Source organism: Drosophila ananassae, chromosome 2L (assembly GCF_017639315.1).
Source record: "Drosophila ananassae strain 14024-0371.13 chromosome 2L, ASM1763931v2, whole genome shotgun sequence".
NCBI lineage: Eukaryota > Metazoa > Arthropoda > Insecta > Diptera > Drosophilidae > Drosophila > Drosophila ananassae.
The window spans coordinates 20213699-20230504 of NC_057927.1; the positions used below are offsets into that span (position 1 = coordinate 20213699).

The 16806-nt window shown below is 45.6% G+C and overlaps 1 protein-coding gene across 2 annotated transcripts in view; it reads left to right on the forward strand.

Annotated features, from left to right (window-relative positions):
- The window catches only part of LOC6501521 (extracellular serine/threonine protein CG31145), a 65622-nt gene that overhangs the window by 29588 nt on the left and 19228 nt on the right, over nucleotides 1–16806 (forward strand). For both annotated transcript variants that reach the window (XM_014911602.3, XM_001955382.4), the window contains exons 4-7: nucleotides 7699–7748; nucleotides 10045–10348; nucleotides 10699–11501; nucleotides 15037–15930. In XM_014911602.3, the coding sequence (XP_014767088.1) occupies nucleotides 10325–10348; nucleotides 10699–11501; nucleotides 15037–15930 (1721 nt within the window). In that variant the 5' untranslated portion in view covers nucleotides 7699–7748; nucleotides 10045–10324. The remainder of the gene's footprint in view (nucleotides 1–7698; nucleotides 7749–10044; nucleotides 10349–10698; nucleotides 11502–15036; nucleotides 15931–16806) is intronic.

Genomic DNA, 16806 nt, shown 5'->3' on the forward strand with positions numbered 1-16806 from the left:
TATTGTTCGCTGCAGCTTTGCGATTGTTGCTATTATTTCGAATTCTGCAACAAGCCCATTCCGTAGCCGAAGCCGAAACCGAAAAGTGTTGACAACATGTTTGGCCACTTCCCGCACCCTTTATTTTTGCACTGACAGAGCATGAAAGTGTCGAAAGTGTCGTCACCGCAAAAAACATTCAACAACAATGACACGCTCGTTGAGCAAATGCCCCAACACGCAGTTGCCCCATGGAACATTTCTGGCAGATTCAAGTTCAATGTTAAAGGGAAAGTCTAACCAAAAAAATGGCTTCAAAAAAGGAGTAGAAAACTGCACAGACTGACGGTTAGATTTGCTCCTTGGCACCATAATCAATGTAATTAAATTCGGAAATTGTTTGGCGCTCAGCAAAATGATTTGGCGCTCGACGTTAACTGTTCCATTGGTGCCCCATCAACACTCCCAGCCTCCCAGTTTCCAAGACCCTCCTCTTTTATTTCCTCGCCATCTCGATTCGAAACCGGCGACGCTGTCATTAGGAGAGGAAGCCAACCTCGGGCTTAGTCACCTGACCATACTCTTTCTATGAAATATAAAATGTATATTTCACTTTAATTTCACTTAAATTCATGTCCAAGTTTGGAAAGCTTAAGAGGGATTAAGAGATTAAAGATTATTTCTGTGTAACCTCAAGAATTTATGATATTCAACTTACTCATGGTTAGGCAGAAAAAGCTTTTGTTTAAAATAAAAAATAAACAATTTAAAAATGTATTCCCCAGAATTTATTTTTGAAGACTTGCTAGTAGGGTAGGGTATGGAAATAAGCGGGAAAACCAGACACAAAACTCATCAGCTAGTAAAGGGGATACTAGAAGGGGTTTTGGGGCTGCCTCCCATTCGCCAAATACACGCAACGGGAATGTGCAATTATTTAGCGTAATTGCTTTCAATACACCAAAATGTTCAACCACATAATTAGAAAATTACAAATTGAATGCTAGATATTCAGCTGGAAAATCACAGAGAGGGCCGAGGCGAGACGGAGTGTCCGGAAAGCCGGGGAAAGGCGATTAAGTTTAATTTCGATATTGTAGCTTAAAATGATCATTGGGCGGTTTTCGGTGTTCCTCGCGGGATGGGCGGGGTTTGGATGCAAAATTTAAATACATAAAGCGACGTGGTGGGGCTTTGGAAATCCTATTATACGAGTCACAGCTCTATAATGAAATAAAATTTGAACAATAGCAGTAGATTTCTGCGGTAAAAATATTTATTCGCACTAAACTAATATTAATATGTGTGTTTAGGAATGGACTATCGATACATAGTTTATAAGTTATCCCATATTGTCATCTTTATATTTTCTATACCCACTAGCTTTAGAATCCACAATTTGTATGCACACACACACACCTATCGTTAAGTTCCACAAATGTAAATTTTCTTAGTACCAATTAGACAGCGAAACTGACAAGAACATATTACTCTACAGTCCACTACTCATTCGTCTTGCCGGTTGGGGATCATTGTTTGGTCCTTCGCATCCGGATTTGTTTTGTAGTTTTCTGTGCATTGGTTCTCATTTGTAATTGTTTCTCGGCATGGAGCAATTAAAAGCATTGACAAAAGGGCGCGCCAGACTCAAGGCCAATATCACACGGAGCTTGGCTTGGGCTGAGGACGCGCAACATTCGAACGCCACACGGGCAGAGGTGTCTTCGCGGCTGGAGCATCTCAACACAACATGGAAAGACTTCAATAGATTTGGTGATGAAATAGCTATGCTCGACGAAGTAGATGGCTATGTGGATCCGGAGCATGACAACATATTCTACGAGGAAAAATATCTAAGGGCGCATGCATTACTTTCGGCGATGGTAGGTACAAGACCTAGTCCATCAATTGGGAACAGTGAAAACGGCAGCGGCGTGCTGCAAAACAACGACGCAATAATAAGTTTGCTACAACAACAACAACAACTCTTCGAGCAGTTGGCGGCAAATCGAGCCACTGCAAACATGTCGAGACCTGAAGGAGGAGACGCCTACGCGGCGAATTCAGGTAGTGCTCAAATGGTAGGGGCATCAGCTCAAAGCGAATTGCCTAAAATTCAAATTAAACGGTTCGCTGGCAATTATTCAGAGTGGCCAGCTTTCAAAGACATATATGAGAGCACAATTCACAACAAGGCGAATTTGACAAATACGCACAAATTTCATCATTTGAAATCTCTTCTGATCGACGAAGCTGCAAATCTGGTACGACATTTGGCTATTACGGATTCAGCTTACAACACTGCGTGGGAGCGACTTAATGAAAGATATAATCGTCCACGGCATATCGTGAATTCACTATTGGAGCAGTTTATGAAGCTGCCAACAACAACAAGGTCGGATACAGCAACATTACGGAAGGTGTCAGACGGCGCCAATGAAATAGTGCGTGGTTTGGATGCCATAGAGGAAACAGGACGAGACTGTTGGATCATCTACTTGACGCTGGAGAAGCTGGATGCAGATACTCGACGCAGGTGGATCGAGCGCAGTGTGGAGACAGACTCACCCACACTGGAGGAATTCTTCAAATTTTTGGATGCACGTTGCGAGGAACTAGAGCTCAGCAAGCGTGAAACAATCGGAGGCAAGACTACAGCCTCAATCGGTGACAAGGGAAGGAAGGTCACACATTCGCTGGTTGTACTTGAAGGAAACAAGTGCAGCAAATGTCATTCTACAGAGCATCGTCTGTATGGATGCCAACAATTCTTGGACATGTCAGCAGGACAGAGGTTTTCGTTTGCCAAGGAAAACGCTCTATGTTACAATTGTCTGAATCCTGGTCATGGGGTCAGAAAATGCAAATCTACGTTCAAGTGCAGACAATGTAAAGGTCAGCATCACTCACTGTTGCACCTGCAACGCACGCAACAGGCTATTGGAACAATCTCTCAAACTGGTGAGGATCAGGAGGATCCTAGCGCACACATCTCAACGGTGACTACGAGTCACATCGCACAAGCAGAAGGTTCTGCAGCAATGGTATGTGCACAAGGCACTGCAAATTCACAACAATCAACTGGATGGAACAGGAGCACCTTGCCGACGGCCATGGTCAACGTTCGCAACGCAAAGGGAGATTTGGTTGCATGCCGACTCCTATTGGACACGGGTTCAGAACTGTCGTACATATCTGAACGCTGTATACAAACACTTGGTTTGGCTCGTACGCCATCACGCATACTGGTTACGGGAATTTCATCAACCAAAGCAGACACTACAAGGGGATGCAGCACTATAAGCATCCAATCCCGTATTTCGCAAGATCAGCTGGTAGTCCAGGCTCACGTGCTTGGAAAGATTACGTCATCATTGGAAAGGCAGACCATCGACGCGTCTGTACTTCGAGTTTTCAACGATCTGCAATTGGCAGATTCGCAATTTAGCACGAATGCCCCAATTGACATTCTTTTGGGCAGCGAACACGTTTGGAGTGTTATAACTGGAAGAAAAATCTACGACGACAAAGGAAAGCTCATTGCTATATCATCAATTTTCGGATGGGTAATTACATCACTGCTTTCATCACGCGCATGCAGCGCTACGGCACTCACAACGACAATAGACATCGATGCTTATCTCAGAAGGTTCTGGGAGCTGGAGAGCATACAACGCAAGGCAGAAGTTCAACCTGAAGACGAGGAGGTGGAGAAACACTTTCTTGCAACACACACTCGAGACGAACAAGGCAAGTACATAGTGGAACTTCCGTTTAAAGTATCCGAAACACAATTCGCAGATACACTTCAAGGAGCGCTGCAGAGGTTCAAATCAGTTGAACGACGTTTAGCACAGAATCAACAATTACGTAACGACTACGTGAAGTTCATGAGGGAATACCAGGAGCTAGGACATATGCGAGAAATCTCACCGACCGAAATTCCCAAGGGTAGGAATTTCTACTTGCCACATCATCCCGTATTGGGTCGGAAACTTCGAGTGGTTTTCGACGGATCATATCAAGACGCCAAAGGCATGGCGTTAAACGACACGCTCTCGATCGGACCGAGTATTCAGCGAGACCTATTTGCTGTGTGCTTGCGATTCCGTATGTACAAATACGTCTTTTCAGCGGACATAGTCAAGATGTTCCGTCAAATATGGGTGAGCGAAAAACATAGAGACTATCAAAGAATCGTATGGAGAGAGGATCCCTCAGATCCTATGAAGCACTTCCAACTATGCACGGTGACGTATGGAACATCATGCGCACCATTTCTAGCAGTCAGAGTGCTAGAGCAACTAGCTGCTGACCATAAGCACGAGTTTCCGAACGCAGCAAAAATCGTGTTGGAGGACTTCTATGTCGACGACGTTCTCACTGGAGCAAATAGTGAGGATGAGCTGCTACGCAACAGGGACGAACTGGTCCAACTGATGTCCTGTGCTAACCTAGAGCTCGGGAAATGGGTATCGAATACCAAACGCATCAAATCGGAGGATAACACGGATTCCTCACAATCACCAGTCAAAGTGCTAGGGCTGCATTGGCACCCTGGAGAGGACACATTGTCGTACAATGTAAACCTATCGAAAGACCCTCGCTGCACCAAGAGGCAAGTGTTGGCGGATGTCTCACGTATATTCGACCCTCTCGGTCTATTAGCACCAATCGTAGTTCAATTCAAAATACTATTTCAAAAACTCTGGCTGTTGAATTTGAATTGGGACGACGAACTACCGAGCAAACTAGCAAACGACTGGCTCAAATGGCGAGCTGATCTGGACAACCTTCACAAGCTCCAGATACCGCGCTTAGTTAAAAGCGACAAACAGAGAATCGAATTGCACGGATTTTCAGATGCATCCACCAAGGCGTACTCAGCGGTGGTATACAGCCGAGTGGTTAACGACGATGGAACCATTTCGGTCGCCATACTTGCTGCAAAAACCAGAGTGGCACCTTTGAAGCAGCAGTCTTTGCCGCGCCTGGAACTATGTGGCGCACTTCTATTGAGTCAACTTCTGCAATCCATAAAAGCTGGACTAATGAACAACGACGTAACGATCTACGCATGGAGTGATTCGACGATAGTCCTGTCATGGTTATCGTATTTACCAGCCCAACTCAAGACGTTTGTTGGGAACCGCACTTCAGAAATCCTCGAAACCATCCCGAAGCATGCATGGCGGCATGTAGACTCAAAATCGAACCCAGCGGATTGCGCATCCCGTGGCTTGGGAGTATCCGAGCTCATTGACTTCCAATTATGGTGGAAGGGTCCTTCATGGCTGAGGGACCAGGAACAATTCTTGGAAAGGTTGAACAATACTCATAACTGTACTTCTCTTTCAGACAAACGCATACAAGACGAAGTCAAAACTATCTGCCTAGCTGCGCAGACGAATGTCACGACGGACAACCCATGGGATAAGCTTCTCAATCGCAACTCATCTTGGCTGAAGCTTATACACACACTTGCTTACGTTTTGCGCTTCATTCATCGCATGAAGCACCCATCTTCGAAACAAACATCAAACTCTCTAACATTCGATGAGATCAAGGCAGCAAGGATTCGGTGGCTGCAACACGCTCAAGCTGGTTTTCAACAGGATTTCCAGTTGCTACGCGCAAACAAGGCTCTAGGGAACCAATCTCAATTGGTCAAGCTCTCACCAATCATCGACAAGGACAACCTGCTAAGAGTAGGTGGACGAATCCAACATTCGCAGTTGTCAGCAGAGGCGAAGCATCAGCAGCGTCCTAAGTGGACCACGACAACCCCTAACATTTCGATCGGCAGCGTTGCGCTCGTCAAGGAGTCCAACACACCACCAGCATCATGACATCTAGCGAAGGTGATCGACACGTTCCAAGGAAAGGACAATAAGGTTCGAGCAGTCCGGATCATCCGGCTCAAAACCCGGCCAATAACGAAAATTGCGAAACTACTCAGTTCAGACACCGTGTTTCAGGGTGGCCCGGGATGTTTAGGAATGGACTATCGATACATAGTTTATAAGTTATCCCATATTGTCATCTTTATATTTTCTATACCAACTAGCTTTAGAATCCACAATTTGTATGCACACACACACACCTATCGTTAAGTTCCACAAATGTAAATTTTCTTAGTACCAATTAGACAGCGAAACTGACAAGAACATATTACTCTACAGTCCACTGCTCATTCGTCTTGCCGGTTGGGGATCAATGTGAATTAATTATTTTGCACACAAGTCCAGCTTAAGCGACGCCGTTTTTTGGCATTCAATTCTGTGAGCATTTTAAAATATTTATATGATTAATTTTCTCATTTTCAATGCACTTGCCACCTGCCCTTGCCGCATGCCTCTTATCTGGGATGTTTGTTTGGGTTTATTATTTTCCTTTTTTAGCTGCGGTTTCATATTGTAAAATAATTTATTTAAATGGAATTTCTTTGCGGTTGATTTGTGGGCGAGTGTAGCTCAATAGAATGAATAAATATAAATAAACCAGCGATGTAGGTCAGCCGGGTGCTCCTGTGTGTGTGTGTGCTTAAATCCAGTTTCAATCTACTTTGTAGCATTAAAGACCAGCGTCCTAGGGCTCTCAACGAACTTCAGAGTTTTTTTTATTCCGAGTAGTCTACTTTTATTATTTAATAAGTTTCTTATTCGTCCACTTAATACCAACCCCTCGGAGATGGAGATCTCTTTGTAGCCTTTTGGTTTGCGTTTCGTTTATTTATTTTCCTGGCGAGTTGAAAGCGAAATTGCATATTTGCTTTTATTATAATAAATGCCAATTTAGCCGGCTGCAATTCAATTACGTGAGCACCGTGAAAATTTCCCTTTTTCGCCAGTAGTTGCTTTTCCACTGGGCTGCTTTTCCTACTGGGCTTGCTTGGATTTTCGATTGCAAAACGTGCAGTACTCGGGAGACTGCTGGTTCGGGCTGCTCTGGCCATAGCCTCATAATCTATGAAAACGTGAGCTTGGCCTGGCCGGGCTAAATAGCTGGCTATCTGGCTATCTTGGCCCTCCGAGCAATAATTTTCCTTTTGTTTTTATTTTTTCGTTATAAGAGGGAAAAAATAAAAGTAATGCTGGTAAACCAATCATGACAACGACGATGCAATAGTTGAGTGAATTGGATAATTGCACATAATTTTAATGGATCGCGGTGCAATTGATGGCCGACTATGAGAGATATCTTACTTGATTTTCCTCTTAAAGCTTTCAATGTGTGTTAATGTGAGGCTTATTATCATGCTGGCAGACGACAGACGGCAGACTGCAGATGAGCACAGTCATCGCATCATCCTCCATCTGAACTGTCGAAAATTGAACGTTTCGAACGCTTTTGTTTCGCCTACAACCTTTTTGCATTATCTGGGTCTTTTGAGTCCAGCCCAGTAGATGCAACGTCATGGCAGGCATCAGCCTCTACGAGGTTACAATCAATCTTTAGGCATGGCCAATGATGCGTAAGGACTTTGATTTAACGTCCTCGCGCTGCAATTTAATTGAAATTGCTGCTCCATTTCTGTCATTTGTTGTCTTTCAATCTAATTTCAACGCAAATGGCGTGTCCCTTCGGTTAACAATTCATTTACTGCTCCAGGCATTGATTATGCAAAGGGATTTGATTTTCATTTGCCATTTGATATTGTAAATTCTCATTTATCATCCAGGAATGCTAATCAAAATGTCCTTTTGCCTTTTCTTACAGTTGACGAATTCCCAACGTCTCCATCTTCATCTTGGCTGTCTTTGAATTGGGTAAGTTTGTGTGTTATTAGTTGATTGTTTGCCAGTTTGGATTGTTACGCTTCTTCAGAGCCGCCTCAAACAAACACACACATAAACAAACTGGCACGTGTCGTGGCTGTCTGTCTGTCTGTCTGTTACTTTCCCATTCCGTCACTCAGCCGGCAGTCACTGCAAGAAAGTTCCCCAAAAACACAAATATTTCCTATTAAATTTAGTTTTATGAGTATTCCTTGAGAGCCCTGATTGGAGAATATTTGTTTTCCTTTAAGGGAACTTAAACATGTGAGGAGGATGTGATTTTTTCCAAGTGTGGGATTAGGCCTTGCTTTCCGCACTATCCCAGCTGGACGGCCAGACGTCCAGTTGAGCCTTGTCATCGGCATGCAAATTTGGCCAGCTCACTCGGCTTTCTCGGCTGTGACATTTGCATTTGCAGCGCCCGCAATTAAATGCGTGGGTGGTGGGTAGTGGGTGGATGACATGGTGGTTCGATGGTGGTTCAGTGGCGGTCGGTGGGTGGCGTACTGGCTATGCGTCATTGCAAAGTGTTGCGTGCTGCATTTTAAATGAATATTTTATGGCAACTTTCCGGCTCGCTTCCCCGCGCCTTAAATTATGCAACACAGTGCAATGCAATGGCATTGCAGGCCCAATGCGTGTCGCATTTTAATGGTCCCTTGCCAGTGTCCCTGCCTCTGTCCCTGCCCGTTCCGAGAGTTGAAGGCAAAACTCTTGCCGAGATCGGGATTGGGATTCGGATCTGGGAATGGAAATGAGAAAGAGAATGGCTCTGAGTGGGAGTGGATTTTTATGGGCCATATGTAATGGAATACATTTTCAAAAATTTATAGCTGCCACACTAGGGACGCATTGCGTCTAGACTGGGGGCGATGAAGTGCGTGCAAGCCAGCAGTAGTTCCCATTTTTTTTATCCCAAAATCAGCAGCAGCAGCAGGAGCGGGAGCAGGAGATAGATAGACAGCCAACAGGCAAATGCACTTTCCCTGGAATGTGTCAAGTGCGGAGAGCATAAGATGACTTGCATAGAGCTGGCCCGGATGGATATATAGATGGATAGATAGATATATGGACAGATAGCTGTAGAGACTTAGCTGCGTGCCGCATATCCCGGCAGATCGAAGTGTCGTCTGGGTATATATCAAAGTCTCAGCCAGGACCCACATGACTATTGTTGTTGCAGCTTCCTTATTTATCCATGTATGTGTGGTGTGTGTCTGTGCATCTGCGTGAGAGTACGTGAGTTGCAGTTGTCATTCCAATCGCTATACCATATCCATTCCCTTTAACATTCCTGTTTCCTGCTCCCTTGCTACTAGCCCGTTCCTCTTTGGCAAACAAGTAATTTCACTTGACATGCAATTTTTTGTGAGCAGTGTGTGTCTCTCATCCCCTCCACTTGCTCCATCTCCTGTTCTCCTTCGCTCAGAACAAACAAAACAGATGTAACGCCGCTTCGGATAGGAAATCTACTCCTTTAGCCATCCTCGTCTCCAGTGCATGTGTGGCTCCCCAACCACTTTTGATTATTTTGGCTGAAAAACCACACACTCGCACACACATACACGTCGTTTGAGGGAAAAATGGAAAGTATTCCTATCTTGCCGCCACACATGCAGCTGAAAAATGTCAATGCCAAGAAGCGGGCGAAAAGAGAGCCAGGATTCGTGAACAGGATCAACAAGGGAAAACGGATTTCCACGAGAAATGGGGGGTAAAGACAAACAGGGACACCTAGTGCAGGATCCACTTGCTCTTTTTTTCTGTTGCGTATTTAAGTTTCTCTGCCAGAAATTTAAAGTATCATGTCCTTTGCGTTCCGGTGGCATTGCTCATACGCCCGGTTGCCTTCTGCTAGAGAGCAAACATAAAAATATGCATTTAACATAGTCGAAAATCGTTTGACTGCCGTATTTCCTGTTCGGTGGCACCACGAATTTGCATCTGTGACTGGCTGTTGGTATTTGGTAAACAAGAAATATCTCTGCTCCAAGATATTGCTCAAATTTTTTCTTCACACATTTTTGCTTTCTACCGACCAAGTGGAAGAAGTGCAGAAAGTGCTATCCCTCTGGCAGATACCCAGCCACCCTGCTACCCCCACTCAGACTCCTTGTTAATGGTCTAGTATCAGCACTTAAACGTTTCACACATGCTGTCCATTTCTCGTCCAGTTCAGGACGCTGCTATGCTTTTTAGCCTGGTTATTTCTGCTGCTGTGTTTTGCCCAGAATTATCCGCTTATGCTAATCTGTCTAACGTTTCAAATTTTCATGCTTTCTCTCAGCTTTTCATTCTTCCTTGGTGGTGTGGGTGTGTGTTTGGCGCCAGCGTCTCCTTTGTGCTGTGACGGCAGTGGATGTGTGGGCTGTGTGTGGCAAGAGAGTGTTTTCACACACACATGCACCCTTGAATAGACTCATCCGGCTTTGAGAAAAGCGAGGAAAAAATCGCAGGCAGGAAAACGCTCCACATCCACTTGATGACCCTCTGGAAAGCAGGAGGAGGATAACGAAGAAGAGTCCTAGTCCTAGTCGTAGTTGGCCTCCTCGAGTTCGCTTCATTCAATGTCACTTGCCTCGAGGACGAGTGTAAGTAGCACTCCACAAATGTTTTCATCCGATTATGAAAGGGCGCCGAGTTGACCGAGCATTGTCCTCAGCAATATCCTTGAATTCAGTTGAGTTGCGTTACGTTGATGGCTTAAATTATTGTTGGTTTGGCACTAAGATAACAATTGTTCTCCCCTCGTTGAATTCTACTAACCCGAAAGATTGCTTGAGCATGATTTGGTGGGAGGAGACCCCCTTAGTCTCCTCCTCTCCACCCTCCAACGCCCTATTTATATCGTTATCCCCCCGAAAAAAAACCTCAATCGAAACGGGGGAAAGAGTTTTCGTTTTCACAATTACGAGTTTCTCCCATCCAACCATCGATCCAGGTTAAGTCGAGCGGGAGCGAAGTGGACGTGAGTCAGCGGAATGCCAGCATCCGCCAGCTCTTTGCCCCCTCGGCCACCCAGTTGGCCAAGAAAAAGGAAGCCCGCCAAAGGAGCCAGAGCAGCTTTTCGCTCCAAAGAATCGGCAGCCAGGATGTGGGTGGCCAGGTCCAAAGTCCAAAGGCAGTGCCAGCACCAGAGCAACAGCAGCAGCAGCTGCGACTCTCCACCGGGAAACTGGCCGGCTGGAGCAATGGGAATGGATTCGATGATTACCAGCCAAGAGCCGCCTTGGGCATAAATCAATTGGCAATGACTACGAATCAATCGGCAGTGAAACAATACAATGGCCAGGACAATAACGAGTGGGCTCCTAGCCCGCCTCTGCGTCTGAATCGTATTCCCCGGCAGGCCGACAATGGCCGGCATCAGAGTGCATTTGAATTGGCAATGAGGAAAAACTGGAAGTCAACGAGCCAGCTGGAAAATTTTATTAACAACGAACATCATGACGACGAACTGAGGCAGAACCTGGAGTATGAACAGGAGCTTGAGCAGGAGCCGGAGCAGGAGCCGGAGCCGGAACAGGACATTTCTGTTGACTTTGGTAATGAAATGACCTGGGGCAAATCTGCTGAGAAATCGCTGCCATTGAATCACCTGCAAAGTAGCAGGAGCCGGCTAGCAGGATTTTCCGGGACCGGAGCCGGAGCCGGAGCAGGAGCCGGAGACGACTGGGACCGGCAGGACGATTATAAGCAATGGGATTTGGAGTCGGAGCAGCGCGAAAGTTTGCACAGCCAAAGGTAAATTGACAAAGGACCAGCCAAAAGCAAAGCCAAAGCCAGGCAAAGCGAAGCAAAAGCATAGCGAAGCCAGAATGGCGAAACTAACCCGAAAGCGATGAGCGTTTAGCTTTTCTATTTTCTATTTTTCGCTCCTTGCGAATTCCTTGAAAACCCCTCTACCCTGCCTCAATTTGCTCAAGTTTAGCGCTTCAGCTGTCACAGAGGATTGGATGCGATTGGCGGCCATGTAAATGAGCCAAATGTGTAAGCCAAACTAACCTTGACACCCTGAGCACTCTGCTTTTTGCTTTCTGCAACAGTTTGGCCGTCATTTGCATATCGAATTGCCGTCTCGATTGATTGCTTGTTTGATTGGGTCGATAAGGCAAGCTGCTGGCTCGTATTGCTTGCTATTCTTTAGCTCCGTTTTGTTGTAGATGTGTTGCTGAAAACCCCCATAATAGTGTGGCAACAGATCGATCAATAAGTCGGGTCTTTTGTCAGAAACCCCGCACTGCAACGAACTCTGGCCAGCGGAATTCTCGGGCTGCAGCGATGCGTGGCATTGAAGGAATGCTGGGTCACCAGCGGGGAGGCGAATGCACTAAGCGTGTCATTTCAAGCTGTTGCACAATCGCTGATTTGATTTGAACCAAGCTGGCTGAGTTGCGAGCGGGTTACGCATTTCATTCGCCAGCAACAACTACCATGGATTTTAGGTTTAGAGGCGCCAGAGCGGCAGAGCGGCAGAGGGGCCCCCGCCAAATGCAATCATGCATGGCATATCGGTGGGGAAGTCGAACTAAGCAACAGCAACACAAAAATATAATACTACATACTAACAAGCCAAGTTCACTGACCGCCGAAGGCTAATTGAGCCGGAGAAAGGCATTAGTCAAGTTTGATTGAAAGTGAATTTGATTTATTGCCCTCACTGGAAATAGTCCACTCAGATTGTAGATCAGGTTAGAGTTTCTTTAATAAAAAGTATGGTTTTGTATCTTCAGCCACCTCTTGGGAAAACATTGTTTATTTGCTTATAGACTCTGAAAAGATAACAATATTTATAGAATTTATGGTGGCCTTATTTTAGTTATGTACTACTTTATTGATAATATGGCATAGCAGTCTATATGGCCTCAATAAACATTTATTTATTATTTATTTTTTATCTTTTGTTTATATAATAGAATATAATAGAAGCTTTTTTTGTGAAGAATATGTATCTTTCGCAGAAATAATAAGAAGAGCATTTTTAATCTAGAAGATTATTAATCTTTCTCTGTTTCCTGCCAGACCATTCATCATGATCTTGCGCTTTAAATTATTTTGCACTTTATTGCCCCCCAGACCATTTCGCCTTAATGTGGCTTTCTTTTGGCTTTTTTTTGTGTTTCTTCTATATGCCTGATTAATAAAAACAATGCGCAAATTGGAGAGGAAATTGCTGTCACTCACTGATGTTGTCAGCAATTGCATTAAACCGATGCCTTGATGTTGCTGTTTCTGTTACCCTTCTCGCAGCTGACTTGGGGCCCTCGACGATGCGGCGTTTAAATACACCGCATGAGTTTAATTTAATGCAACGCAGCAATTTTATGAAGCAACAACAGCAAAGTGCGACGACAGCAATTGCTTCTCACACTTGCCATGTCAGTGTCGTTGCTTCTGCCATCCAGTCAGCCCGCCAGCTCGCCAGACCGTCATCCAAGTCAGCTAGCCAGCCTGCGCTTATCGCACTCACCGGCTGATAGGGAAAACTCGTGTACATGACGCTTTTCAGACGCTTTCCCCCGCCGGATTACGTATGTGCTTTGCATTTGACTGCCCATTGATGTTGCCAACGCCGATGTCGGCGAGTGGCTCCATTGTGTTGCTAGGAATCTCATCTGATGGGTTCCTTGTGTATCCAGATTTAAACATCCACCCACCCACCATAAGGCAGCACCCCCCTGTCTGGCCGTAACCCTTCCGAATACGCCCCCTACGTCGCCTCAGTGACTGTCAAATCAACTCGTCATGGATATGAGCAATTGTTAGAGCGGCCGGGGGGCGGTGGCAGTGGCAAGCTCAAGAGGCGGAGGCGGAGACCTGCATAGAAAATTGGCATGATATGTGCTTTGATTGACGGGGCTGCTTCTCAAACATTTTGGGTGCCTTTTGTTTGCCAATTTGGTGCCGTATCTGTCATTTTATTCCTATCATCTATCTGGAATTCAGCTTGGCCTGTAATCAGCAATTTTTGCTTCTGCCTACAAGCTGCAGAATTTGACGTTTAATTTGCGAAGCGAGTGCAAGTTTCATTCGATTACGTCAGCAATATCAAATAGTCGGATTGCATATCGGTAGCAGTAAGGACATGGTAAGCCTGTCAATCAAAGGACCTTGCATTCAATTTGCAGCTTAAGCCGACAGCACTGAGAACGAATAAAGCCAAATGTGATTAAGTGTGAATTGGTTTATTTTTTATTTCAACCGATTAAGTCTTTGATTGAAAATGATCGTAAAACCTATTCAATTTAAGGATTTTTTGTTAAATAATGTGTGTGAAGCTGGGACGCTTATTTCAGTGTAGATGCAGTGTCGTTTATTTTGGCCACATTTAATTCCGTTAGAACAGAAACATTGCTTGGCCGTTGCCAGGGGCAATTCAACATTTCGCCCACAATTTTTGGTCTGGGCCCGTGTTGACTCTGCATGTGGCAACAGCAACAGCAACAAGCTTCGTTAACTTGCCACCCGTCCAAACAGACAACGGCCTTTGCATTCCTATCCTATTCCCATTCCTGAATGGTATTGCTGATCCTGGTACCAGCCAGGTCTTCCTGTTGTAGTTACAATTCAAATTCCGACTGGCCGGGCCTCAGAACTCAGAACTGGCAACGGGCTGCATGAAAAATATGCTTCATGCTCCGTGCCGGCCCGTTTACGTGGCCCAGCAAAAAGGCAGAAAACATGAACAATGAAAAAATAGAGACAATAAAATAGAACTACAACAGGCAACTTGATGGCACCAGGAATAGTAACAGCAACAACAACAAACATGCACCAGGATAGAGCGATAACGGTGGCCGGTAAGGCATAAAAAAAAAAAAAAAATGGCTGCTGTCGCATTTCCGGTGCCAGTCAACGTAGCGGATGCCGTGACGCCGCTGCCGACGCCGCTTTCCGAATAACCAGACACAAAATATGAACTATAGGACAAAAATAAAACACACAGGTGCATATTTTGCCAGCTTTTTATGGCTGCAGGAGTAGCATCGTAAAATATTTTACCACACAGACTAATAATAATATTAATTACCATTTGTTGACATCATTACGGTCTTTGAAAAATAATATTAAACGCACCAGAGCGTAAAGAAATGCGTGTTAATTAAAGAGCGATAAAAATGTAGAGAATATTCCAGTAAAAGTATTTAAAATATTTATATTTTTTGTAAGAGTCTGGGCTAGAGCTTAATTGGATTTTTTATGCCTATAACTAATACCACCCTTGCGTTTTAATTCGCTTACTAATGGAATTCTTTTTACTATGATTTTTTACTTGCAGCTATCGACCGGCGGCCGGACAATCTACGCCGCTGGCAGAGCGGCTGCAGCGGTTCCGATACCGCCAGCAATTGCAACTGCAGTCCGCTGATATCGACGTAGGCGATAGTGCCCACACTATTGGCCCACACTATTTATCAGCTGAACAAATAGGCGTAGCCAATTGGCAACGAGCGCAGTTCGAGGGGGTCACCTCAGTCGAGGTTGGGGCATCGGCGGAGCCGGAGGAGCTTCTGCCACCGGATCGAGTGCTATACCCAGACTCGGAGCCGGAGGAAGAGGAGCAACAGCCTCGTCGTCGTGTGGTGATCAGACGGCGCATTGTGCGCACCAATCGTAGTGGCAACAACAACACCACCACCGCAGACAGCAGCCAGACCACCAGCACGAACACCTCCATCACCACCAACACCGGTAGCACTGCCATCGATACTGATTTGAGTGTCAAGAGCAGCGTGGATAAGGCTACTTTGGCCGGCACCGGGAAAACCCCCAACTGGCTAACCCGACTCCACAGTTTCGGGACCAGCAACAGGAAAAATCGGGCCACCGTCGAGGCAGGTGGAGGAGTGTGTGGTGCCACTCGCAGAAGCAGCGGCGGCAACAATCACACAGCAAGTGCCAGCGGTGAGACCTGCCACACTAATCCCATCATGGCCGTCCTGCGCACTATGAAGCTCAAGGAGCGCCTGGTCATCAGCCTGGGCGCCACACTGGTCCTGCTCACCCTGCTACTAATCGTGGACGTGCAGATGGACTTCGGGGTGGCCAACCGCCACCTGATGCAGCAGCAACAGCACCAGAAGATCCGTCTAGGCAGTGACTACGACGCCACGGGGGCAGGCGGAGGTGGCGGAATCCTGCACGAGTTCAAGCGTAAATTTCTGCAAAAGAGGTGAGTTCGCAATACACGACCCCGATTATGTTCGAAATCTATCCCATCTATTGCCGGTGATCCCCCATTAATCAGTGTGCGTGGGTTAAGGGGCAATGATGCTTAGAAGTTAGTGCTGAAATGGAAACTCACCTCCACCGAGTTAATGAGGCATTTTAAGAAATTGAAAATAATACTAGTAGATCCTTGGAAGGCTCTTACTAACTTCTTACTTAATAAGAACACGTATTCTTCTCAAGATACAGTCCATAGTATCTCGGTTTTCTGGGTCTACCCGCTTTACGTTAAGCCCCCAATTAGAAGAAAACTAAAAGCATTTTTTTCAGCTTCTTTTTATTCAAAACCGACCTGGCCACCGCTGGCCAATCCAAGGGATTAAGAATTATGCACAAATCGCAAACGGGGTCGGGCCATTGACTTCGGCAAACAACACCCAGTTCTGAGGACACCCCCGCCAAATCTTTCTCAGAGCCAGATCTTCGGCAAACCTGGCCCCCTGGCAGGCACAACGAACGAACACGGCAGTGTACATAATTCAATTTAGCAGAAATGCAACAAAAGTTGCAATAACTCGGTTGGCCCCGGCATTAAAACGTAATTTGCTGCGAAACATAAACCCAGACCCCCGGCGAACTTCTGGGAAACTACAAGAAAGAGTTGGAGCAAAAACAGGAGCGGGAGCATGTTAATGCCTCGCCATAGAATATATACAGACTAAGAGGCCAAGTCGCTTTTACCTTTACCTTTGTGCACTTCATATTTTTTTACCTGTTTTTTTTTTTTACCATTTGCCTCTTTTGGCCACCGAGTTGCGTGCGGCTACAACAGGGAGTGGGTGTTGAACCGGGAGTGTTCCTAGGGGTGTCGTCCGCCATT